The 26,743-nt window shown below is 44.8% G+C and overlaps 2 protein-coding genes across 4 annotated transcripts; one reads left to right on the forward strand and one right to left on the reverse strand.

The window, feature by feature from the left end:
* Positions 1-675: 675 nt before the first annotated feature.
* Positions 676-15,560, forward strand: nbn (nibrin). Its single transcript, XM_060053773.1, has 17 exons — positions 676-884; positions 1,476-1,597; positions 2,433-2,560; positions 3,109-3,268; positions 3,357-3,460; positions 3,569-3,686; positions 3,925-4,118; positions 4,237-4,337; positions 4,867-5,002; positions 5,127-5,335; positions 5,967-6,129; positions 6,452-7,193; positions 7,276-7,365; positions 7,508-7,648; positions 8,010-8,123; positions 8,437-8,486; positions 15,256-15,560. Exons 1-17 carry the CDS (start codon positions 854-856, stop codon positions 15,287-15,289), a joined length of 2,637 nt encoding a protein of 878 aa, XP_059909756.1. The 5' UTR covers positions 676-853; the 3' UTR covers positions 15,290-15,560.
* Positions 15,257-21,896, reverse strand: osgin2 (oxidative stress induced growth inhibitor family member 2). Of its 3 annotated transcripts, XM_060053775.1 has the most exons (8): positions 21,702-21,755; positions 20,651-20,740; positions 19,561-19,653; positions 19,323-19,459; positions 19,038-19,229; positions 18,805-18,896; positions 18,507-18,700; positions 15,257-18,377 (listed from the first exon to the last, which is right to left on the reverse strand). In XM_060053775.1, exons 3-8 carry the CDS (start codon positions 19,625-19,627, stop codon positions 17,515-17,517), a joined length of 1,545 nt encoding a protein of 514 aa, XP_059909758.1. In that variant the 5' UTR covers positions 19,628-19,653; positions 20,651-20,740; positions 21,702-21,755; the 3' UTR covers positions 15,257-17,514. The 3 variants fall into 3 exon arrangements, with proteins under 3 accessions (XP_059909758.1, XP_059909759.1, XP_059909757.1); XM_060053776.1 differs by having other exon boundaries at positions 15,257-18,700; positions 21,702-21,896; XM_060053774.1 differs by having other exon boundaries at positions 15,257-18,700; positions 19,561-19,650; positions 21,702-21,747.
* Between the last annotated feature and the right edge of the window lie 4,847 nt (positions 21,897-26,743).

Here is a 26,743-nt window from a genome sequence, read left to right on the forward strand (position 1 = left end):
GTGTGAGGTTGTTCGTCAGCCAGACTCCTACACCAGCGTCGGTGATGAAAGCCACGATTTGCCTTCTATGTGGGGAAGAGGTCGTCTCAGACCAGGAAAAACATGGTTCAAACTGACATCTGACAATTACCCTTTCTTATGATTTGGTGGCTGCTGCGTCTCTCCTCCAACATGCAATTTGCATATCTACAAATCAAATCAGTTTATGTTCCATCCCCTCGTTATGGGTTTGGCCGCGGTGACATGACAATGGAATTGTTACAAATGAAAATAATGAACTGTATGAATATTTGAAATCTATCGTAATACTAAGTTTGAATAAAAAATACTGATATTTTTGCTCAAGAGAACATAAATAAAAAAGCTATTAAATATATATACGTGTCGTGTGTCCAGGTCAGTAGGCTAATATGTGCTCCATTTCTCAATCTTATGACTCACTATATTGTTATTTCAATGGTTTAATAATTTTGAAAATTAGACATTCAAATGTACAGTGATTAAACGTTAATATTTCATTTTATGCGTTCCAGACAAAATCATGACATAAAAGAGGTCCTGTGTAGCCGATAATAGGCCTATATAATAAACATCGTGCTTAAGGACTCTTACTTTGAAGGCTCGGAAAGTGACAATAAACATTGTGCTAAGGGACCCTTACTTTGAATGCTCGGTGGCGCACACTTTGAACGTCATGTGGTGGCGGGCTGTTGACGTGCTGTGCTCATGAAGCTGGACATCTGTTAGCTTCTAATGCTACCTGATACCTGCAAGAGATTAGCTTTGTGTAAAACAAAATAAAGTCAAAGATCACGTTGGAATAAATCGTCCACGTTTGTTTCGGTGACGGGAGATGTGGATCCTCAAGCCCCGGGAGCCTGGAGGTAACTGTCATGAGAGGTTTCAGGTCATTGACCTGGTTAAGTCTCACTGGTTAAGTCTCGCTACTGGTTAAGTCTCAAAGGGCTTAACAGGCAATATATTGATGACACCCCCCTGCCCCCCAGAGGGCAAGAAAAAACTTACATTGAAAAAATCTCAATGTAAGTATTGACATACTTAGATACAGGCAAAATATTTTAAACCGGTCATGGGTTGCTGGCCGGTGAACAATAAGGAGACCAACCGACATTGAAGAGGTTGTCATTCCCTATCTGCCAGCCATTTATCTCTACAATTTCCTGTTTATCTCTCGGCTTGATTGATTTTAACTCATGTTGTCATGAAAAGCTGTACAGTGTGTATCATCCATGATACCCAGTAAACCCTCCCTGATCTCCATCTCATGTGGCAGTGCAGGAGAACATGTTTCAAAGCTGTGAGGTTCAGGTCCAACTTGGATACATTGACACACTCTTGCATGCTGCCATTATACTGCCGTTCATTATCATAGTCATCATCATCATCTCCTCCTCCTCACTAATGGATTGGCTCTATCATCCACACATGTAACGTTTAACCGTCTTCTCTCACAGGAGAAACCCACTACCTGCTGCCCACTAAATTGTACGTTGTGGGACGCAAGAACTGTGATGTCCTCTTGGCCAACGACCAGTCTATTAGCCGGGCACACGCCCACCTGACTGCTGATGAGCAGGTGAGACCTTGGACTGATAATATATGGATTACCATAGATGATATTGTGTTAATTCAACATGGTTCAAATGTTCTATTCATAACACTTATTATTGTACACAACAATGTCTATTTATTTGACCTTTCTATAGTATGTTAGTTAATGCATAAAACATCCGCTTGCATTAATAAAAATTGACGAGAGAGTGTCGATAATGTCATGTAGCATTATATGTCAATATTGTCTACAGCAAGTTTTTATTTTTTTCTCGTAGAATTGTATAAAGATATTTTAGTTATTTAAACGTTTGATGTATTTTTAAATCTTATTACCTCCATCCTTCCTTCTTTCTTTCTGTTGTCACACCAGCATTTCGTCATTCAAGTCATTTGCAAGGAACATTTTATATTTGCATCGTCATATGTTGATGAGTTTAAACTTCAGCCATGAAAATGTGGTGCTAGATGGCATCAGTGTGCATTCTGTAGTGGACCTTCAGACACTGTTGGTTAATTAACAGTAATTATTTTTTAAGCAATGTTCTCTTGTTTATTTATAGTCTTTTTGTGATAATTTTTTTTCTTCATGATTATTTATTTAAATTCCTCAACTAACAAAGCTAGATTACAATCATTTAAATCCATTACATGTTGTGATCAATGTACAATAATTACATGTTTTAATAATGTTTTAAATCATAGTTAAAAATATAAATCCTTAATAATCTATGTTGTGTTTGGCAGACTTTTAAAAATACATATGTTGAGTGATTGTCTTCCATGGTGGAGGTGGTATGTTGGTGACTAGTGCTGTATCTGAGGAACTGACTGGTGATTTGAATTGTGCAATACCCTAGACTCTTTCTGTGAAAGACTCCTCCAAGTATGGCACGTTTGTAAACGACAGTCGCCTACCAGAGAACCAACCATTGATCCTGAGAGCAGGGGACAATGTCACATTTGGGGTTTTCCACAGCAAGTTCAGGTATAACATACTCATCTTTTTTGCTGATATCTTTACCTCCATTTATTTAGCTTATGGCTTCATTATTTGAAGTAAACCCAACTTGTGAGTTATAATTGTAAGATTATCTTTATAACCTCAAGGTCCAACAAATGTGTTGTTGTTCTGTTCTTTCATAATTGTACTCTTTTACTATCATTGCTCATCCACTGCAGCACTACGCTTGAAGACCATTCTCTAGCAAAAATTGACTATTGTTACTGTTCCATCAGATGCAGTGCAGGGGGGTTATTCAGCCTAGTACATTGTTGTTTGTAGGCCACCTAAACTCTAAGCACATCAGCAGTTTGAACCGACTGGATGGATTTAGCTAGCTGGATCAGACCTGTCCTTAAGATCTCAATTCTTTGAACAACAGCAAATTGAGATGATTGTCTTCATCATACTAGAATAGGAAATAGTAAAGTTTTTACCTATTGGAAGATAGGCTTATGAAAGGTGATAAAAACAAGGTGATGAAAACAACCCTTACGTACAGTATCTGTCCCCCCGTCTTCCTAACCCCCCAGTGTGGAGCACCGGGAGCTTGTGGTCTGCTCGTCATGTCTGGACAACAGCGAGAAGAAGTTGCTCTCTGATGCTCTGCAACCTCTAGGGGGCAGGCTTGTCAACTCCTGGACTCCAGACTGCACCCACCTCGTCATGTCTTCAGTCAAAGTCACCATTAAGGTCAGAGATGGTTCCTTCTCTCGTATCCTACCGAGTGTCCTCGGTTTGTGTTTGATGAATAAAGTGTTGGGATGGGATGTTTGTGCAGACCATCTGTGCCCTGCTGTGCGGCGGATTCATCGTCAAGCGGGAGTACTTCACAGAGTTCAGTAGAGCCCTGCACCAGAGATTACCCCCTCCTGAATCCCACAGGTGAGGTTATACGTTCACACATACACACTCAACACACGGCTGAAGCAGGCGTGGAGCTTTGCTACATCCCAGTATAATACTGGCCGGTCTGTCATTTGGTGTCTCCAGTTTCATCCCAGAGATCGATGAGCCCAGCTTGAATAAAGAGGCAGTGAACCTCTGCTCAAACCCAGAGCGTGGGCGGCTCTTCCGTGGAAAAAAATTTGTTTTCTTCAACTCAAAACAGGTTAGACCAACAAACCCCTGCTATATGAACAAGTCAAGTGTATACAGCCTCTGATTGATGCTCTTGAACCACATTTCCCTTAAAGGCACAGTACCTCATTTCATAAGGTTGAGATCATTTTCATAATATTCTGTCAGCAGACTATTTGTCTCTCTCCTGGTGGGGTAAAGTATGTACCCCAGATAAAATATGGTTTGGTTACCTCTGTCTACCTCGCTCTCACCCTCCCTGTCTCTAGTTGAAGCGTTTGAGTGCCGCAGTGAGTTTCGGAGGTGGGGAGAGCCTGCTGCTGGAGGAGGGCTCGCTGCCAAGGCCCCTGCTCGAGTCTCCACAAAGCTGTGTTGTGGACCCCGCGGCCTCAGGGAGCTCCCAGCTACTGCTGCCCAGCTCCACCGCGGGCTGGCTGGACTCTGCGAAGAGGCTTGTACACGAGTACGCTGAAATCCCCACACTTCCATAGAGTCACACCAGCGCTGCTGACCCTTGAGTTTCTCCTTGTCTGTGTACCCTGCTGAAGCTCTCTTGGTTCGCTTTGTTTTTCCCATTGCAGAAGTGGCTGTCGACTCATCACAGAGTCTGAGATTGGATTAGCAACCATTTATGTTTCTTGTGAGAAATACTGCAATCCGTCCATTGCCTTCAGTGAATCAGGTAGGGCAAAAAATGTCCCACTTTGAAATAAAGAAATCTGTGATTGACCTCTTAGTTTGTTATTTAGGGTTATCAAGGTGTGCAAGTATGAGAAAATGATGTTCCGTTATATCCATCTTTCCAAGTTGTCCTTCTATTCTTTCAAGCCAACTTAACTGGTGGATTCTATTCACCATCCTGCCTACTTAACCATAGAGGGTGACCATTTTACTGTACACTCACATGGCCAAGAGAGTTACCAATGACTGTACAGTCACATTACGTTTACTCAGATCAAGCTAAGGTGTATCCGACTTTGAGGAAGTAGACCATCATCCTGTCTTTCCTAGACTTGAGTTTATGAGCTGACTTTATTTTAATCAACTTTTAGACCTTTTCCTGACAAAATATTTAGGTGGTGTTAAGTAGAAACATCCCTATGTGATATGCTGTACATTCTTTAAACATATTTATATAATTTTTTCCTGAAATGGATGTGTTCTTTGTTTCCTCTTGCCTGTACTGTAATGTGTGTGTGTGCGTGCGTCAGACTCAGTCCAGAGTGTCCGGCCCCGGCTGCCCCCGTATGCCTCTCTGTCGCAGAACGTGGCTGTAGAAGAGACAGTGCTGCAGGCATCATCTATCAACATCACCGCATACGTTGGCAACACAGAGGCCTCTCAAGGGTACTCTCACTGGATTATAACTCGCATCCCCTTATAGTGACCAAACGGTCCTGCTGAAGTCACCCCTTCCTCGTGTGCCCCCACACCCATCACTTTCTGTGTGTCTTGTTCCCTCCCTGGCCAGGCTGGGGACGAAGTCCACTGCAAGGATAGAGACGGTGGGAGAGACCCAGAAGACGCCCCCGCACAGCAGAACCCATCCGCTCTCCAAGCCCAGGCCCAGCGCTCAGGGAGCTGGACGTGTGTCCGCTGTCGCTGACACCATGAGCGCCTCCTTCCACACCGTAGAGAACACCGGCTCGCAGCAGCAGGAAGCAGGCCCCAGAGAGCAAGGTCAATAGTTGTGTCTCATGGGGTTGTGTTTGTGTTGAGAGCCTTTGATTGGTCTCCCAATACACGTCACAAGATAATCGCTGGCTGATCTTTAAGGGATTGGGCCAGTTTGAACCCAGGTTCATTGTTTATGTGTCATGATTTTTACTATGTTCACCAACCCAGCGAGGGCAAGTGTAGGAGGGTTCATCATTTCAGTCGTTTTCTACTGCCCAGTGGTGTGTCAACACGGGCACTGAACTTGTGGATTTGCATATGACCATAGCTGGGCTGTATGCACAACAGATACACCCAGCTGTACAGCGATGGCAGCGGCTGAACACTGTTGGTCATAGAATGAATGTCAATGGCTCTCCAACAGTTTCAGAACGGGAACCAGGAATGGGGGCGAGTTTAACAAAAGTCATGATTAACATCTGGACACAGACAATGTCAACAGTTAACCCAAAGTCTGTACATATCGCCACAGTCTCTCTGATTAAGTGGAGATTATCAGTTATTTAAGAAGTCTTTATTTTAAGCAAAATCCCAGATATTGACATACAGCCTGACATGACATGATACGTATATTGTTAGGTAGAAGAGCAAATGTGCAATGTAAAAATCAGTTCAATATATTTTTACCGACCAGGTGCAAAGAATGCTGGTGTCTTGCCATCCAATCAGAAGACCCACATTGGTGTGGGGGCTTCCTCACAGAAACGCTCTTCCCAGAAACAGAAGCCCCCAGCCCAGTGTTCCCCACAGAAACAGGCCCCCCTCACCAACTTCTTCCAGCCAGTCAACAAAAAGAGGTATGCATTGTTTTGTTTAGCATAGTCTTATACTTAATATTCCTTTTACTATTCACGGTTAGTCAATGACCATATAGCTTTATCTAAAGCAGCTTACAGTGAATAGGGTTGAACAGCATCTTGCTAAGGATGCCTACATTAAGACTGCATGCATAGGGTATTTGATATCAAGATAACAATGCTGGTCATATTAGCACTACATGTTTCATCCTAGAATTACAGATTTTCTTTAAAATCATCCGCCCCCGTTCCCTGTCACGTCTGCCATGTTTTATTATCTGTCCATGTTTAAGTCATGTTTACACCCGGCCCTGTGCTCCAGGCCTCGGGCGGACGAATTCTCTGCTGAAGAGTCGGAGCCCAAGAGAGCCCTCCAACCAGGCGCCTCCTCCTCCTCCTCCTCCTCCTCCTCCTCCTCAGCCGCTCCGAGAAGACCCACAGGGGCCCAGAGTCCGCCGGGCTCAGAGTTCGATCTCTTCACGAGGCCCATGGACACTCAGTCACGGGCAGGCGGGGTCTCCCATCCGTCCCAGCAGGGGACGCTGGGCAGGAAAAGGAAGGAGCTGGAGGAGGTTGGGGACAAGGAGCTGGAGGAGGAGAAGGAGAAGGCAGATGATCTGGACATGGAGGAACTGGAATCCCTTATGTCTTTAGAGATGGCGGATTTTGGCGAGCCGTCCCGGGCCGCCCCGGACCAACAGGCACAACTCGTAGGAAACCGCTCGGTGGACAAGAGGAATCCCGCCTCCACGGTCGCTGTGGAACACTCCTCTACAAGCAAGAGGCCGCGGGTCGACCCGCGGGACCCCGGGGGGGCTGGTCCAGGGCCCAGCGGTGGCCCGCTGAAAGGCTCCACCTCAACCACCACCACCACCACCACCACCACCACCCAGAGCTTGGAGGCGGAAAATTGCACCAACTCCATCATGAGACACAATCCCCTCATAACTGCGGACCGTGCAGGGGGTGCGCGGTGGCTCTGCGGGGGTCCAGAGGAGGCCCCAGCTGGCACCAGAAGTCAAGAAGCACCGGCTGTTAAAGATGAAAATGTGTCTATGGTTGTGGTGAGGCCAGCGTCGGCTCAGTTGTTAAATATTGAAAGCACCCATGGCCCCCTATGTAACCAGTCTCCCTGTTTTGCTCCAGGATGGTTCAGAGGCATTAGGTGGTGCAGCCCGTGGACAAACTATGGAAATGCTGGAAAAACCACTGAAAGTATTCAAACAGGACAAAATAGTAAGGGGTTTCTTTTTCTATTGGTTCTGTTTCAAATGTTGTTATTGAGCAAGAAACCTCGCACAACAAATAATTGTAATACTTACGTGGAAACTAAATAAAGATACTCGACTGATAAACAATCCATTCTTTGTCCCTTCAGGCCTCTGAAGCAGAGGAAGGTCTTCCGAAGCGGCTGGTATTGGTGGAGTTTAAATCCCTCATGGTCACAGCGCCTCCTAGAGGCAAACCCCAGCAAACACAGGGACCCAGCTCCACAAAGAACTTCAAATGCTTTTGCAAAGTCAGTCGAAGATGCTTTTAATTATTTCATTATTAACCTAAAAATCACTTTGTGATTATTCTGATTAGTATGTGCTCATATAAAGGTGGATGTATACGTCCAAACATCCATGTGTATATCATAGTCATTTTTCTCAATTGTAGTTTCGATTCAATGAATTCTTATTACAAAATGAACTAGTATTAATTGAAATATGTAAAATTGCAAATGTAATACATTACATTGACATAATTATAATGCACATACTCGCAATATACAGGTTTATTGTTTCCACCTTTTGGCTCATTATCCTCACATAGAAACTTCCATACTTGGTAGTAAGAGCCCCTGACCTGGCTCACCCACTGTGTTCCTTGGGCAGGTACGGGGGTCCAGCACCGAGGGGCTAGCCCGGCTCATTGGAGGCGGTGACCTACTGGCCCACAACAGGGGCAAGAACTCTGAGCTGGATGACTTGCTGAAGGATGCTTCTGAGGTGAGTCTTTCACTGTGACCCTGTGCTGGCAGGAGACAATGGAGTGGGTCTAGTGTTACTGGGGCGGCAGTAGCTCAGGAGGCAGAGCGGGTTGAGTGGTAACCGGAAGGTTGCTAGTCCGATCCCGGCTCCTCGTAGCTGAGAGTCGAGGTGGGCCTGAGCAAGACACCTCAACCTAACTGCTCCAGAAGGGCTGGCTGTTGCCCTGCGTGGTTGACACCGCCGTCTGTGTGTGAATTTGTGAATGAATAGTTGTCAGCAAAATCCTCTAAATGTATAATGTAATTGTTCCTGATGTGTGTGTTGGTTCCAGGAGGAGCAGCAGAGCAGGCGCGATGAGAGCCTTGGAGATGACCTCTTCAGGTGAGGACAAATGTTTTTTTTCTTCAGTTTAGTTCTGAGTTACCTCTTTATGAAACACAACAGAAAATATGAACTCATTTTAAATCTCCCATGCCATTAAAATCTAATTTTTCCTATTGTTTGTTAAATAACATGGGTCAGAATAAGTTTGTGACCTATGGTAAGTTTGAAATCTATGCAGTTTGTCTGCTGTATGCAATAGCCAATGAAAGGAAAAAGGCACAAAAAATTAGCCAATCTCGATAAGGTGACACTGCTACGTAGCGTCGTCAAATTATTATTCATGGACCTTCCCACTTGGTTGGTTCGTAACCACCCACAGAAATCCTGAAGGAGTCGAGATTGAGCTAATGCTGCTAAATAACAGGCTAGTTACAGAATTTTGAATGCAATGGCAGAACGACATCAGACCTGTGTGTCATGCCAAAGGAAAACGTCCACATTGCATCTACTGCCAAAGACAGAGGTATTAAGGGAGAAATGGTTGCAATTTATTTTTGGAGAAATGCCAAAAAAACGATGGAACCAGATTAGTGCTGTGTTCGGCGCATTTCAGAGACGATGACTTTGTCTCGTCTCTGGTATTTCCACAACGAGACTCTTAGTGGGGGTTATCTCAGCCATGGTGAAGAAGGAATTGGGGGAAAGGAACTTTGGATTTTGACTCCCTGAAGTACAAGAACCACGAAATGGGGCAGAAAGGGATTGTTGCCCGCGAATGTCTCCCACTTGAGCCCCGCTTCCCGCTGCCGAGGGACCACCGCCTCGGCGCTGCCTGCTGCAGGAGGTGTTGGTGCCTAAGCGCTGACCGCTGCCGAGACTCCGGTGGGAGACAACCGCGATCAACAATCCCTTTCTTCTCCATGTCGTGGTTCAGTCTACTTCAGATTGTTGTGGACGTGGAAGAACCAGAGACGTCAGAGAACCAGACGCAGTCGTTTGTGATTCATATCGTCTGGAGGCGCACACAGCTTTTGGCCGTGATGATATGTATTATATGATACAGATATCATTAAGATATGGAGCTCCTGGACTGTAACGCAAGTTTTGTTAAATTAAATAATCACCAAAAGTCCACATTTAAACGACAAACGACACAAACCAAGTTGCTTCAATAAATGCCATTTATTAAATTAGCCTAGGTAAAAAAACATAACGGCCATTCTCTGCAAAAATAGTAAACGGGTAAAAAATTATTAATTCGATAATTGGAATTCTTGCAGGCTACTTTTGGCGCAACTTCATGGCATGGAAGTGCTCCGCTGCTCGCGAAAAGTTTAATACCTTCAACCCTGGCCCAAGGCTCGATCTGCGCATCAGCCATCACCTTTTCCTCAGCTAGGCGGATTCTGATAGATGTTTTAATCCTGTTTTGGAGTGAAAAGCCTCGTTCCACAGGAACACTGGACACGGGGATTGTACTGGCGATTTTGGCCAGCTTTGCCCAGTCGGGAAAGATTTGTGCGTTCACACCAAATGCGACGGGGCGACAAGATCCCATACAAAGTGAACATAGAGACGCGTATCGGGCGAATTTTTTTGCGAGAGAAAACCGGCGACAATTTTTGATTTGTCGCGCCACACTTTAGCCGGGGACAGGCAAGCGCGTTCACGAGGATTTGTGGCACGACAAATTCGCTCGAGTTGAAATATTTCAACTTTGACGCGAATTTTGCGTGATGACAGCCGATCAGCGTTCAATAGCGTGGCCACTGAGTGACATGTGTATGCATGTGCGGTAGCACTGCACGCGTTCATGAATGCACGTTCGTGTTTGCCTCCCTGGTGAGCTCGGCCAGGAACCGCTACTGGTTTTCATATGCTGCTGATTAATTCATACATAAATGCAAACTTCTTTCTTTTTTTTTCTCGGACATGTGGGCCGTTTACATTTTATTATACCGGCCATGCGTGCGTGCTATCGGCCAATGTCCTGCTATAGCCGGCTAACGTGAACACTGGTTCTGCTGTTGGTGTTATGGCGCATAACAGGTCGGACTCTCGTCTCTGGTATTTCCACAACGAGACTCGTAGTGGGGGTTATCTCAGTAATGGTGGAGAAGGAATTGGGCGAAATGACTTTGGCTTTGACTCCCTGAAGTACATAAACCACGACATGGAGGAGAAAGGGATTGTTGCCCGCAAATGTCTCCCGCTTGAGCCCCGCTTCCCGCTGCCGAGTGACCACCGCCTCGGCGCTGCCTGCTGCAGGAGGTGGTGGGGCCTAAGCGCTGACCACTCCCTCGGCAGCGAGGCTACGGCGGGAGACAACCGCGGCCCTCAATCCCTTTCTCCTCCATGTCGTGGTTCAGTCTACTTCAGATTGATGTGGATGTGGATGAACCAGAGACGTGGAAGAACCCGACGCAGTCGTTTGAGATTCATAATATCATCTGGAGGCTCACACAGCTTTTGGCCGTGATAATATATATTATATTATATAGATATCTATGTATAGTACGATATTATTTAGATATAGAGCTCCAGGACTCCCGCCGGAGATCCCGGATTGTTCACAAATATTTACAGAACGCGGCCAATAGGGATGGGAATTTCACGATTCCGATTCCGATTCTGCTTATCGATCCGATTCCTTATCGATTCTCTTATCGATTCTCATTGGGTGAGAAAATAAGTATAAATGTGTTTGTTTGCATTACATCTCTTTAATATTCAAGATTCAAGATTCAAGATTCAAAAAGCTTTATTGTCTAGTATGTTGCCATACTAGAAAATTGTCTTTTGACTGAAGGCTTGTGTGTGTGTGTGTGTGTGTGTGTGTGTGTGTGTGTGTGTGTGTGTGTGTGTGTGTGTGTGTGTGTGTGTTATTTGTGTGTGTGTTATTTGTGTGAGTTCTTTGAGGAATGAGTGTTCTGTGTGTGTATAGCTATGGGGATGAATGATTTTTTGTAGATAGCTTTCCTGGCCAAAGGCATTCTGAATCTTCTGCCAGAAGGAAGTAGATCAAAACAAGGATGGAGTGGGTGGGAGGGATCTAAGAGGATGGAGTTGGTCTTCCTTCCCACTGCCTGGATATACAGATCCTCCAGCGCTTTCTGGTGTATTCCTATTAGCTTGCTTGCTTGCTTAGTTAATCTATTAAGTCTGCTTTTGCTTGCGTTTGTGAGGAAGCCGTACCAGGATGTAATGTTGCAAGTGATGATGGATTCCACCAGAGATTGGTAGGCAGTTGACAAAATGTCTTTACTGACATTGAAGGTGTCTAGTTTCCTCAGGAGATACATACGTTGTTGTCCCTTCTTGTAAACCCCATCTGCATGCTGGCTAAAGGACAGACGTTGGTCGATCTCTGTGCCAAGGTATTTGAACTTCACCACCTGTTCAACCACTTGTCCTTCCAGGGTCAAAGGTGAGGAAAGTGGATGTGGGGTGTTAGATGCCCTCCTCCTATGGCAACACAGTTCTTTGGTTTTGCTGATGTTCAACTGCAGTGAGCTTTCTTTGAACCACAGGGCCATTTCAGTGATATATTGGGTGTACTTGGACAGGGTGCTTTGATCTGTCAGTTTGGCCACCAAGGCCAGATCATCTGCATATTTAAATAGCTTGAATCCACTGATGTTGCATGTGATCTCATTGGTGTATATTGAGAACAAGATGGGAGACAAGACACAACCCTGTGGGACTCCCATGTGGTGTTAAGGATGATGTTGGACGATGTTACACCCTGGACCTTTACATGCTGGGGTCTGTCCTTTAAAAACTCCTTGATCCAAAGTGTCAGTGCTGGGTTGATATCTGATCAGAAGTGCTTCTAGTATTAGGAAATTGTACATTTTCAAATCAATTGGTCTAGACGAAAAAATATATCGCTTTTTAAGCCCAAATGCCATCATTATGTGCCATACAACTAAAAACACAGACTGAAAACAGCCAAGTAAGAGCTTGTGCCTTTTGGAATTCTAACAGTGCTCATTTGCATTCAACTTGTAACAAAATTAAACTGACATAAACAAAATGAAGCATTGATTAGACAGAGATTTATTAGATGGGCCTACCTAATAAACCGTTGGAACACACAAGACCGGAAACCATAGCAATGCCGGTAAACAAACCCCGAGAAGCCCAATCCCTATGAGAGCTCCCCACGCTACGGCCATCCGGAGGCGACAGAGCTGTTGGCCGTGATATTATATATACAATTATAATATAGTATATAATATATTATATACTATTATATATAGAGATCCGGGAGTCGCAAACTGCAACAATCACTTTCTCCTCCATTCCGCGGTTCACCCGGACTGCACTGCACTGAGTTTGACGGCTGAACGCTGATTGGCTGTTATGTTACACATGTCACTCAGTTATCACGCTGTTGAACGCTGATTGGCTGTCATCACGACAAAAACTTGTCGCCGGTTTTCTCCCGCGACAAACTCGCCCTTATACGCGTCTCTACGTTCACTTTGTATGGGATCTTGTCGCCCCGTCGCGTTTGGTTTGAACGCACAATGCGATTCTTCCTCGGCGGCGACATGTTTGCTGCGTTCTGAACCAAATCAAAGCAGCGTGTGTGTGACGTCACGACGCATTTGCCGCGACCGGAACCGATAAGCGGAATCGTTAAGCAGGCTTGCTAACGATTCCAAGGAATCGGTTGACTCGGAACCGGTTCTGAACAAGAACCGGTTCTCGATTCCCATCCCTAGCGGCCAAAGGCTGTTTGCGCCTCGCCATCGCGAAACTAAACAGAGCGCATGGTACCGTGGCCGCAAGATGCTCAGGGCCATACCCCCACCCTCCTCCTTGACCCTTCTCCCTCCTCCTCATTTGCATTAAAGCTACAGACACCGAAACGGCACATTTGGGGAAAGCTCAATGTGCGACTGGCTCGTAGTGGCTGTAATTCTGCACCACGGCTGAATTTCAGGAACGTCTTCAAATACTGTATTTGGGGCCCACTAATATCTATATTAAAGCATCCATAAAGTAGCATGCCATGGGACCTTTAATTTGCACCACCACAGTTTCAAATCTCTCAAAGACAAAGACATATTTAAGCACCCATTTCTTAATCTAAATTATCCTTTCTAAGTGCACCAGGCATATGATCTTGTGCACAGGAACATTACGACACTGAGGTGCTATTTTTACACATGCACCCACGAACGCACAGACTATGAAATAGGATTTTTGTCAATAACATCTAACAAAACTTCTTAAATATCAAACAAAAGTAAGAATTTGAGAGAGAATAGAACCCTGTTGAAGCCAAAAAATGATTGGGTATTATTAGTGTTGTTGCTACTGCAAGCACATCTACTGTTCTTCTTAAGTTTCTTTATTCCCTTTGCCAGTTTTTTCTGCTGTTAACTGCTATTTCTTACTTTCTGCTACAGAAACCATTCAACTATCAAAACGTCCAGCACTTTAACAACATGATGGCTTTTTCAACTCTTTTTTAAACTATTACATCAACTACTTAAGACATTATAACTTGGTCAATTTTCAACGTTAACCTTCATAACCCTAACCATTTAACAAATCAACACACAATAATTTGAATAACCGAATTTCGATTACCTCTGTACTTTTTTCACAGTTTTAAGTTCCATATCGGCTTCGTTTTCAGTTGGTCTCATTGATGAGGTTAGAGCGCGGAGGACGTGCGGGCAGTGTTGCCAGATTGGGCGGTATTTCCTCCGAATTGGACTACTTTTTACGACGTTCAGGCAACGGTGACTCTAGCGTTGACTCTAGCGTTGACTCTAGCGTTGACGTTAGCGTTGACGTTAGCGTTGACGTTAGCATTGACGTTAGCGCTGACGTTAGCTTTGACGTTAGCGTTGATGTTAGCATTTTAGCAAGCACAATCTCGCAATTTGTTAGGACGAAACGCACTCTAGTTTAAACCTGTTTTTTTGCGTTTTTGATAGCATTTCCAATTGTTTTCGGCCTGGAAAAAAACAGTCCACACAAGAAGTTTGCGTCCGAATTCAAACTAAAGTCAGGCAGTAAACGAGAGAGCTTGCAGCCTGTACGCAAAGTTGACTGTGGGAATTGTAAACTAAAGGACTTGTCATCATACATGGAAAATAGCTAGTTTCCACGATAAAAAAAAAAAGATTTGTTTGCAAGTTAAAGTTTTCCTTTTGAAATTTATATTTTTCGCTTCATTAACTTTATCGTCCCTCAAATTCTTATTCTTGTCTGATATTTATGAAGTTTTGTTTGATAACATTGATCTGATTCCACACACACATCCTGTTATATTAATGCATTGAGGTGTTGGTATTTAGAGACACCTCAGCTTGCTTCAACTTCAACCAATCATAATGGTGCCATTCCTACGTGATAGGAATTTAAGAGTTACCATGGCAATGAAGAGGATAGGCTGGCTCTTAGGCTGTTCTGTTTTCTCAGGCTGAGTAAAAAGGTGCGCGTATGTGTGTGTCTGTTAAATATTTGGTGTGCATGTGTGTGTGTCTGTCAGGGCTGAGCTGTTTGATCACTGAGTCACCCTGCTCAGCCAGTCATGCGTAGCCAGGGGACAGATTCGGTCCCTAAGAAAACAATCTTTTCATATTTTGGTTAAGGACAAACCGTGCCATTCAGAAGTGCTTTATTGTAAGGGTGTTTGACTTGCTCAAACACTGTCTGTGATTTACAGATCCTAATTTGGTCTATTTTTATGGTTTGAGCGAAATGTCACTCAGGACATTAAGGAATGATCCACCAGGGAGGGTAAAAGCTGTTGTTCCAACATTGTGTGTGTGTGTGGGTGTGGGTGTGGGTGTGTTTGAAGGTACAATCCATCCAGGCTGTCCAAAAAAAGATGAACCCTCCACATCAAGCGATGCCGCAGTGAGGAGGTGGTCGACAGGCATCAGGATAATATAAAGGCCCTCTCTAACAACGTCACCAGACCTGCTGTTTGTGGTCTAAGGAACAAGTTAATGACAGTGAATGTTTGTTTTGTTGTATGTAGCAGGCATACCTTCATGTCTCTCGCACTAATTGCAGGTTGTTTATACAATGTAAAAAAAAAAGAAGACTTCAGATTTGTTTTTGAAGATTGTATTTGTTAATAAAAAAATACAGTTTATAAAACATCAAGAATCCATATTGTTTGTACTAGAAAAGGAAGTCAAAGCTTGCATGCACAAAACTACTATTCCTGTTTCTAAACCAAGAAGCCAAACAAGTGCCCTGATTTCATAACTACCAACAAATATCCTTTTCTATTTTGATGTATTTATGTATTAACTTATTTCATTAGATAAACCAACATATAAGGCACTTGCACAATGCTAGAAACAAGTTTTTTGTGCAATTGGTTGATGCAGAGAAAGTCCATACACACATCCACAGCAAGTTCATAGGAGCAGAGAAAGGAACTAAAATTTGGCACATATATTCGAGAGGTAATAATCTATTTTCTGTAGTAGTAGCAATGTGGTTTTCCAAGGAGACAGAACCTCCTCCAATGCCCTTAAGCAAGGCTGCAAGACCTGCTGAATGTTTTTGCCCGTTTTATTTGTGAAGAGGCACTGGGCCTTGAGTGGGATGCTCCTGTATGAAGCTACCTGGAAGGGAATCTGGGTCTAGACTGGCTTAGAGGCCTTGGTACCTCAACAACAAGCCAGACAACCTAGAGATAATGGCAATTTCACAAACTCTTATACAGAGGGAATATATAGTTAGTACACAAGCTTGAAATTAAATCATTGACAACTAAACATCTTAAGAAAAAGAAAATGTAATCTTTTTTGTTCAAACAGTGTTGAGACTTGCTTCATTTCCTTCCCATTCTGCCTGACTAAGCAGCCTTTTCTGTTTCAGACAATATGCAATTCTAGCTTTTGAGATGCTTTCCTATTCTAGTTCGACTTATTGTATGCCTCTAGTAGACACAGATATGATCAGCTTCTTTTCAGTATCATAAGACTAATGAACCACGAGATCAGGCTAACATTTTGAGCATTTCAGTAAAAAAAGCAAGCTACAAAATTAATGCTCAGGTATTTGACACAATATAGTTTGACGGATTAGAGTATTGATATACCCTGGCCATTTTAGAAACTCTAGGCTACAGCCAGTATAACAAACAAACATAGAACATAAATACATAAAACCAGTACTGCTCAAGTGGTTGTTTGATTCAGTCCACTATCAATATAAACCCCCTAGATGCAGAGCAGATTGGAAAGCAAGGCCAAGGAGCAACTTTTCTTCTAATTTTCTCAGGTTGTCTAACATTAATGGATTTAATTGCATTTGAAATTATAGAATTTCACAGTTGTAGTTTTCTTGCCATCAACAGCAAATAATCTGCATTTAATATTCAATATAATGTTTCCCAATATAATATTAACCAATAGAATTGTCAAATAATATAAATATTGATGCCATCGTATATTTGGCAGTTACTTTCAAAAGTCCTTGTCCAAACTAAGGTCACACTGAAGGAAATATAGCAGCGGGAAACAGGCTCAGAGTCCACAGGCTAGTGGAAATTGTTTGGAGATTGTTTTCTGCCGAATATGGCAAATAGTTTGTCGCATGTTTGCATTGATAGAAGGGCATTAAAGAGTGTGTGCAGCACATGCCATGCAAGTATGCATGCGTGCATGCATGTCGGTACGGCAGTCACCCACAAATGCTGTCGATGAAAGGCTACGCCAGTCTTTGAGCATTCAAGTCTTCCAAGACAATATTCATCCTCATTATGCATTATGTTCTGGGCTTAATATTTGACCCCAAGACAAAACAAAGATCACCCTTATTTGATGCAATGCATCACTGTCCATCATTTACACATAGAAGAGAGGCTTAGGTGGTAATGAAAGACACACGTTGAAAATGTTTTGAAAAGAAGAATCAGATCCAAACTGAACAGTGGTACACTATATATGAGGACCTTTCACAATCATACTGCCCTTTCTAGTAATAAACTGACTAGGATTAACTTGAGATGAGCTTCACTGTCTTTTTTTATCTCTATTAGTAACAGCTTTTATCAGGTGTGCTCTTCAGCCAACAAGCCACTACCAACAATAACATTCTAGATTAATGTTTGCGGCCCGTCGCCGATAAGCTTTTCATTCTTCTTTAGTCTCTTCATTAAACAGGAGGCTATGCCTAAAGCTCCACCCTTTAAAAAACGAACAAAGTTGTCTCCTACCAGGGGGCCCATCGCAAACAACCCCGGTTCCTTGGTGCATTCAAAGTTGAAGGGATTGATGTCAATGGGGTTCTGCTTGCAAGAGATGGGCTTTGTGGGGTCAATACCCAAGTACTGGCCCTGGCCCTTGAGGAAACACAGGTTGGGGTTTGTCCCGATCAGAACCAGAGCCATGGAGATCTTGAACGCTTTCAAGGAGTTGTTCCCCTGAAGTACACACTTCCTGTCGGGCTGAAAGGAAACCACACAGTGCTCTGGGAAACTAGTGTAGTCAGGGGAGAGATTGCTGTCACCGTTAGTAGACATGTTAACTACGGCCTGTGGGGGCTTTGAGCATATTTTGGCACACATTGAGGAGGCAACACTCGCTACCTGTGGTCCATTAGCGACAGAGGGAGCAGCCATGCTTGTCGTGTGAAGTCGGGAGCACATCATGTTATAGACCTTGTGATATTCTGGGTACAAAGTCTTTGGCAGCTGTTTGAAGATTAGGTCAGGGTTGTCAATGTTTTTACGAAAGACGTGTAAGACAGGAATGTTAGCACTGCAAGCGCATAGCACTGCGTCAGCAGCACTAAGACCAGCGCCTACAATCAAAACTGGATCAGAGGTTGAATCCAGTTTTCCCTGGCTCACAGCCAACCCCAGGTCAGAAATGCTGTGAAGTACAAAGGGAAGTTCCTCCCCCTCTACGACAAGTCGAGCAGGGAAATCTGATGCGCCGGTGGCCAGAACAACATTCTCTGCAAACAAGCAGAAAGGGACATGGCTGTCCTTCTGCAACCTCTGGTACCCCCTCACTTCCCAGAGCGTGCCCCCTCCCCCACTATCTTCACACTCAACTCCATTTCCATCAAACGCTTCATTCTCACCGTTACCAACCCCTCCACTCTCTTGCTCCGAACCCTCCTTTGCCACAGCCTGTGTCTTGTGGCCCCGGCAGAGTTTCTGTACAGAGGTCACATATGTGTTGTCAATGAAGTTTTTCTGCAGTCCCATGAGTTTCACATAATTACGGTAGTAGGACGAGATCTCCTCTGGGGTGGCTCTGTCATTGGTGACAACCCTAGGGAGAGGATCATAGAGAGGAGAGAGAATATCAGCAGCTGCTAGAAATGTTTGGTCCATGGCCATCCACCTGTCTCCAGCCTGCCCTGAAACTCTCAATACCTGCGTTTTCCATTGGTCAGGTCTCTATAGTTCACCCCAGGGAGCTCCATCCAGATGCCAAGACTAATAGTCAACATGGATCCTTCCATCGCCTAAGGGAGAAGAAATCCTGATTAAACTGGGGAAGAAGAGGCCATTCTAGAGGGGACCAGTGAATCTGTGTGTAGGTAAGGTGACCTAAGGTATGGAGATGCTGACAGCGATAATGAAAGTGAGGAGAACAAGTTCCTTACATGCCAGGCCCCTCCAGGTGTTGCACTGCCCAGAACCAGGTGTGGGATCTGCTGCTGCTTGTCCCGTTTCCACTGAACGACTGGGGGGAGTTCATAGCCAAAGTCTGCGTTGGGGTGCATGAGGGTGTCAAACAACACCGCCACGGGGTTCCCTGACCTCCCCTCCAGGCCTTCACTCAAATACTCAAGATCCTGCCGCACAAAGGGAAAGGAATTTACAGAGGAAAGTATTAGCAACCTGTGTTTCAAACTGCACGGGTTCCAGCCCCCGGAGTGTGTGTTTACCTGTTCAGTGATGGGGAGGTGCTTGGCCTGCTGTAGCTTTTGGTATAATATGGGGTTAGGATGCACTGCCCCGGTCTCTAAGTAGGGTTTGTAGCCACTCAGCAGGTAGGAGAGACAGATACCTGACGGCCCATTGCCTAAAAACAGAATAAATCATTAGAGAGAGAGTTTAAACATAGAACAGGAAATGAGGAACAGGGTCATGACTGAGTCATGCTCATGACTGAGTCATGCTCACCTATGACGACTACAGGGAGGGTGGGGGGTCGACCCTTTGGCACCGACGTTTCTTCCAAAAGAGGCATGGCGGCAGTCAGGGCCAGCGCCGCTACTGGGGAAGGAAAGTAGGAAGATGGAAAATAAGAATATAAAGGAAGAGCAAAGTGGATGCTATGAGACTGTGAGAACAAACAAGACTCATCTTCGTTCCCACACTGCATTCATACTCATACCTGTTGAGCCCAGTTGACGCTAACACAACACAACAGTGCTCATTGCACTGTTGTGTTGCGTTAGCACAGTTCCCCTGGTGCCACCTCTGTCTACCGGGCATCAGCTGAGCCACACACATGCACAGACAGAATCAAAACACAGATTCATCCCGTTATTTCCCCTCATTCTCACTCTCGGCATTTCCCACACACCCACTAAACACGTGGCCACTCCCGCCACAAGCTCCCACAACAGACGGTGCCCCCATGCCCGCCACTGTCCACAGAGACCCCCCCCCCCCCATTCTACCAAACATGGGCAACGGCTAGACTAGCCTCTGTTGACTCCAGTGTCGCTTCCACAACAAAGGGGGATCTCTGGTCAGTTTGATGGAGGCTCACTGTCTGTTGTGAATGTTTGCCATTGAGCGTGTGTAGTGTGTGTTGTTGCGTCAAGCAACAATGCCATTGTGGGTCCGCTGGGCGGCAAATCCCCGGTGATCACTCCTCCGAGAGGGCCCTAATCCCAGCGGCCCTGTTTATCTCGGTGCTACCCATTTCAACGGCAACAGGAAGGGAATGTGAATCCTGGCACAGTGACAAACCAGTCTACCAGCCCCCCAGACCACCCCTCGTATAGCCCCTTTACCTCTGCCTTCCAACTGCCGCCATGCCCACTAACACACACACACACACACACACACACACACACACACACACACACACAGGTTCCCGCCAAACATTACCTTCAACTGCTACCTGGCTTTCGTGGCCTGACCTAGCTCAGCATAGTGCCAGCCGTCTTGCAGCCCTAAGCTGTCAGTATTTTTTGAATATCTAATATCTAATAGCACATTTGGAATGACAATAAACAAAGATATTTCATAAAATTCCTACCTGCTCTCTGTTTCCCAGAGTCTATCGTTATATATGACCTGTAGGGCAACCGATGGTGGGATGTGTTCCTTGGAACTGGTGTGCTCTTTTCTGCAAACAAATTGGGACTTTATAGGGGGATTTGTATATTAGGAAGGTGTGGGGCAATGGGATTGATCCAAGTGTTTCCAGCCGTACACAGCCAGTCTGCTGCATTACATGAAATTTAATTCTGTGTACGCTTGTATAATGTTTACACCCTGATGAGACTATGAAGACTTACATTACATCAAATCACGGAAATTAGATTTAGTCATATTGAACACAAATGATACATCATTTGTAGTTTGAAGTTATAAGGCTTACGTCATTTGAATGTTTTTGTATGTTTGTGTGTGTGTGTGTGTGTGTGTGTGTGTGTGTGTGTGTGTGTGTGTGTGTGTGTGTGTGTGTGTGTGTGTGTGTGTGTGTGTGTGTGTGTGTGTGTGTGTGTGTGTGTGTGCTCAGAGAGGAGAGAGAGAGAGAGAGAGAGAGAGAGAGAGAGAGAGAGAGAGAGAGAGAGAGAGAGAGAGAGAGAGACTAGTGGGGCGAACTAGTGAGGAGAAGAGAAGGGAAAGTAATAGGAAAATATAAGAAGCATTTGCACTTGAGCTTGGTATTTAGAAAGTCCACTTCATAAAGGGCTGAGCATAGTTTCTTCATGGTTGGTTTCATTTTAAAAACATTATTTAAAAGATAACCTACGACACGGAAAAAACAACTCGATATCAGCTTCTCAGCAACATGAATGTTATATTATAAAACCGAAAAAAACTGTCTAGCGATATTAAAGACATGACAATCATATCAACCCCTTTAATCTGTTCAAAAATGTCCATGTTGTGTTGATGAGACCCTACGGTCCACCTCTCCTCCTGGCCGGTCAGCCTCAGCAGGGAGGCTGACTGTCTGATGCACGAGGAGCAGGCGATTCCGGCTTGCATCATTACATAATTTAGGTCACTCACACTTCCAACCATCCGCATCACTTGGGTAAGGGTGAACTGCGTCTCTCGCGCGCATTGCCACTTACCGCGGTTTGCTTTATCCGTCGTCCCGGTCGCTCCTCTTAATGACGGCCGCGTTGGTTGTGTTCCTAACGGTATAAATATGCAGTCAGTCACTGGTGGGAGGATCAATGTAGGCAAAGTCTTGCGTGAGATTGCCGACAATAGCCTATGCCAGCCTTCCTCCCTCTCTCGCCCCCCTCCCTCTCTCTCTCGTATTTTTCTCCCCCCCACACACACACCCCTCTCTCTCTCTCTCTCTCTCTCTCTCTCTCTCTCTCTCTCTCTCTCTCTCTCTCTCTCTCTCTCTCTCTCTCTCTCTCTCTTTTTGTTATGTTTCGAGACTGTACTATAATAGTACAGTCTCGATGATAAACATTCATTGTAGCCTTTGTATTTTCAGTAGGCCTACAGAGATAAACCGACTATGCATTTGATGTAGTCCTACTCGTAACCCGCAGCACCGGCGGGCATTCACTGTTCCGGTACGCGGCGGCGCTTGTTCATATAGCCAGGGCCGCTCCTCGCCTATAGGCGTCATAGGCGGGAATGCTCATTGGCCAAAGAAATCCGTCGAATGAAATTGGGTTAACACAGTTATCAATCTCAGAACGCTGGTTAATTTGTCAGATTTGTCCCATTCAGTTATTCAGTGTTGTATTGTAAGGAAAGGTTTTTTCAGACTTCAAGTATGCTCATCGCTTATTCCTGTGTTCTCAATTTAGAGTAGGCAGGCTACATTCTGATTCTGCTCTCTACACAACCTTATAAACGCATCATGTAAATGCCATGTTCAGAAATAAATATGAAACAATACAAATATGTATTGTATTGGCTAATGGTTTAATTAATGATGCCAACTGTAGTTGTGCTTCATCTCAAACTTGAATCCTTGATCATTATGATCATCATCATCCTCTCTTCATCATTGTGTTGCGAGCCCCCCTGCAGAACTTGGTGCCATAGGCGCAGCGCGTTATGCGCCTGGTGGGAGCGGCGGCTCTGCATATTACAACGCGACATAGCACTAATGTTGTAATGGTAATGGCAGATACGGTGAATACGGTTGAGCAGTCAAGCTTTGAGCTAATGGGGGAAACATTCATAAGAAATATGATGGATTGATTGATTGATTGATTGATTGATTGATTGATTGATTGATTGATTGATTGATTGATTGATTGATTGATAATTAAGATGCTGTGGTCTTTAGGGTGAAAAACAGATTAGTGATTATGTCAGGCTTCAGGCTTGGTAAGGACAATAAAAATATATATTTTTTTAAGACTTACTTACCTATCCCTGTGAAACAGTGCACATCAGATATCTGTGTGCAACGAATAAAAGTAGGTCGGTTGAGCTGATGTGTTTGTGTGTGTGTTTGTGTGTTCATACGTGTTTGTGAATTTAATATAATCAATCTGTCATAATGACAACACACGATTAAATTTTACATCTCAATATATTTACATTTAATAAGTGGCATGAATTTTTTAGTAGCCTAACAGATTGAGGACCCGTCCACACGGAGCAGATTTTTTGGTGAAACCGCATAAGTCTTGTGCGTTTTGGCCGACAGTCCAGACGGAGCCGGCGGATCCGGTGCCCGAAATCGCACATTTCTGAAACCATGTCCCAGGGTGGTTTCAAATATATACGGACCTATGCAGTTTCGTGTTAGGATTCGTGTGGACGCCTGAAACGCAAACGATGACGTCATCGCCGCCCCACCAGCTAGGCGACGTCAGAGTTGCGTTTATTTTTTTATTTTTTTGTATTCTTTTTGTAGCTTTAAACACAGCCCCATGAAACATTTAATTACTAACTGTACATTAAGAAGTATTTCTGCTCAATTTAAATGGTTGAATCTCCTCGTGACTGAATGTTTGTATACATCGCGCAGGCTGTATGCGCCCCCCTTTTTTCTGTGGAGAACCAGCGCCTTGAATATTTACTACAGCGTTTCTACAGCTCGATGCGGTTTGGCTATGAATCCGTCTTTAAAGATCTCCTATAAAACTACTTTTCTGGTATTCATTTCTTATTAATGACTCCAATAGAGCAACCTGACACGAATCACAGCACAAAAACCGATGTAGCCCTAGATATTCGGGAAACGCTTCCTCTAATCTGGGCGCTCGGCTTCGTCCTTCGTCCTAATCTGGACACTCGGCTTCGTCCTTCTCCGCCCCCTCGTCCCCCTCCTGCCAACCCCCTCCTGTTGTGATTGGTTACCTTCCGGAAGAGCATGTTGCAGCATTACCATCAAGCCCCCAGGAACCTTGGACATATTATAGAATGGACACCGGATTCCAAAATGGCGCCCATTCATTCCTATGTAAACTGCTCAATGGCGCAGGGCAACCAGGCCCCCAGGATAGGCGCATACTTCCGCAATCCACCAGTGCTCAGAGGCCAAGCCTGGTATTGCAGCTGTTTAAGCTGGCTGTGGACGGGGGTCCGTCATTTCATGTGGCCCAGAAGTAGATATCGCCGTCCACTCCAATACAAGTGGGGAAAAGGATTGTGTCTCCACAAAAAATGTCTGGATATCAATCAAAGGCTCATAATTATCTTTATGCCATGTACTAAAAAAATGTAAGTTTTCTCTTTTCAAAACGCCACCTCAAGCATTTTATTAGCCGTTTATGTTATTATTTTTTGCTGGAGAAGGAGGGGTAGGCAGCTGTAAGGAGTCGTAGTGAAACAAATGTTGTTTCAGCCTGGCATCCGAGAGGGCCTAGTTCACTGCTCCGTTAACTTCTCGTGTCCGAGGTTTTTCCTTTTACTTAACATGCATGAATGGTTTTTAGGCACGGTGGTGACCCTTTATCACTAAAAGGGTTTTAGTGATAAAATGATTTTTAGACTGGTTCAGCTTCTAATCAATGACTCTCACGTTTCTCTGCTTGCGATCATTGCATTCACCATTTATTCAAAAGTTCCAAAGACAAAGAATGGGTGCATTACGGTATCATTTTTATAATATTGTTAATAGACTAAAAAACCTTTCAGTTGCGTTAGTATTTAATTTTTCATTTGCTTGTTTAGCTGTGTATGACAGTTAACAATGTTGGTGTCTTCCAATTATTTATGTGGGTAGGCTACTCCAACCTCATTGCTGATCGATATGTTACCATTTATTTGTATATAAATTATTGATTGCATTTTTCGTAAATAGTTGGAAGGAATCTGTTTCTTAAACAATAACACTGAACTGTATCTTTTTCTAGGCCTACATATATTAACTATGTTGTTGGTGTTATATTTTATTTCGAGCAATCTTTCATATTTATTAAGTTAACTTATACTTCCATGGTCGGTAAACAATGCGACTGCGATCGCTCAGGCCTCTCGCTTATGATGCTACAATGCTAACAATGCTAGAAAACAAGAGTATTTCTGCATCCGGTACGTCATGAGCTAGGGCGTGGCTAGGCTCTAGTGTTGGCTCGTTCGTTCGCGAACCGGTTTGAATGAACGAGTCTTTAGGACGAACGAACCGAACCGGTTCGTTTCCCTCGTTCGTCTTGTTCACCATTCGATTCACCGGAAACTCGACTGAATGAGTTTCCGGTAGCACTAACTCCACTGAGTCTGACTGACTCAGCTGAGAACCGTGCAATGGCGTGCATTCCATGATGCGATTCACCGCTACCGGAAACTAGGCTGATTCGCGAACGACTCCTCCTAGTTCATTTGAGTTCCCGGTGAATCGATTCACCGGAAACTCGACTGAGCTGGGAGGACTCATTCGCGAATCGTTTGTTCGTTCATCCTGGTTTCCGGTAGTGGTAAATCGCATCATGGAATGCAGGCCATTGCACGGTTCTCAGCTGAGTCAGTCAGACTCAGTGGAGTTAGTGCTACCGGAAACTCGACTGAACGAACAAACGAACGAACGATTCGCGAACGACTCCTCTTGGCGAACTGGGTCACGGAAACGAATCATTAAATCCACCACTACTAGGCTCCCGTGATACAGAAGCAAATCTCTCCTTGATATTGCCCTGCGACATTGAGCAGTTATCATATGGGCGCCATTTTGGAATCCGCTGTCCATTCTATAATAGGTCTATGACAGCCACCCCAGAAGTCAGCAGGGAATACGTCTAAATGCATGTACTTCATTATTTGAAACTTTAGTGTGGTTAAACATGACTATAAATCATTATTACAACGTTTATAGGTCCTAAAAGTTGAAAAAGCATAATTGGTGCTCTTTGAGGAGATATTCCTGAACCGCATAAAACGAAACCGAATCGTTTTCGCCCGTTTCGGCTCCGTGTGGACGACGGGGCCTGATTCCTGTCCTTAGATGTTGCTATTGAGGGATTATCAGTCTACGTCACTGTAACAGGATAAGAGAGCACACGGAGGCCACAGTTCGTCTTCCCTCACTGGGAGCGTCTTTATTTGGAAGCGTAACAAAACAAAACAGAGACTTGAACCAAAAATTTAAATTAACGTCCAGGAGAGTCCTCGCGTTCTGCGATCCACGACCTGCGATCTCTGGTGGGGAACGCGTTGGACCTCTCTTTCTCTCTGCTCTCCGGTCTGCCTCCTACTAACCACAAAGCAGGCACATAAATACAAACAGTCCCTGATTGGCCTGAGCGCTGACACCTGCTTGCACTCAGGTCTAACCCCCCCAGCCAATCCGGTGCGCTCCCAACCTGCCCATACTCCCCCTGCAGGCCAGACGTTGCACGTCCCCCCACACACCCCCACCGCCCGACACAGGCCGGGGTCACATCCGGCCGCCAACTCACTCCCCCCCCCCAGAGCGGGAGAGGAAGTCCGCCACGGCCATCTGCACCCCAGGCCTGTGCACGAAAATTAAAGGGTTGCAACGCGAGGTACCACCGGTTGATCCTCGCGTTGACGTCCTTCATGCGGTGGAGCCACTGGAGGGGGGCGTGGTTGGAGTAGAGGGTGAACACGCGCCCCAGCAGGTAGTAGCGGAGGGCGCCGACCACCCACCGGATGGCGAGACACTCCTTCTCCACCGTGCTGTACCGGCCCTCCCGGTCTGATCATTTCCGGCTCAGGTACAGCACCGGGCGGT

The sequence above is a fragment of the Gadus macrocephalus genome, chromosome 6 (genome assembly GCF_031168955.1).
Source record: "Gadus macrocephalus chromosome 6, ASM3116895v1".
Classification (NCBI taxonomy): Eukaryota; Metazoa; Chordata; class Actinopteri; order Gadiformes; family Gadidae; genus Gadus; species Gadus macrocephalus.

Coding starts and splice junctions, on each gene's coding strand:
- nbn (XM_060053773.1), top strand. CDS start 854: ATGTGGATCCTCAAGCCCCGGGAGCCTGGAG. Junction 3,461..3,568: donor CCCCCTCCTGAATCCCACAG/GTGAGGTTATAC, acceptor TGGTGTCTCCAG/TTTCATCCCAGAGATCGATG. Junction 6,130..6,451: donor CAGCCAGTCAACAAAAAGAG/GTATGCATTGTT, acceptor CCTGTGCTCCAG/GCCTCGGGCGGACGAATTCT.
- osgin2 (XM_060053776.1), bottom strand. CDS start 19,627: ATGCCTCTTTTGGAAGAAACGTCGGTGCCAAAGGGTCGACCCCCCACC. Junction 19,460..19,560: donor CCTCCCTGTAGTCGTCATAG/GTGAGCATGACT, acceptor TTCTGTTTTTAG/GCAATGGGCCGTCAGGTATC. Junction 18,701..18,804: donor CTGACCAATGGAAAACGCAG/GTATTGAGAGTT, acceptor TCCTCTCCCTAG/GGTTGTCACCAATGACAGAG.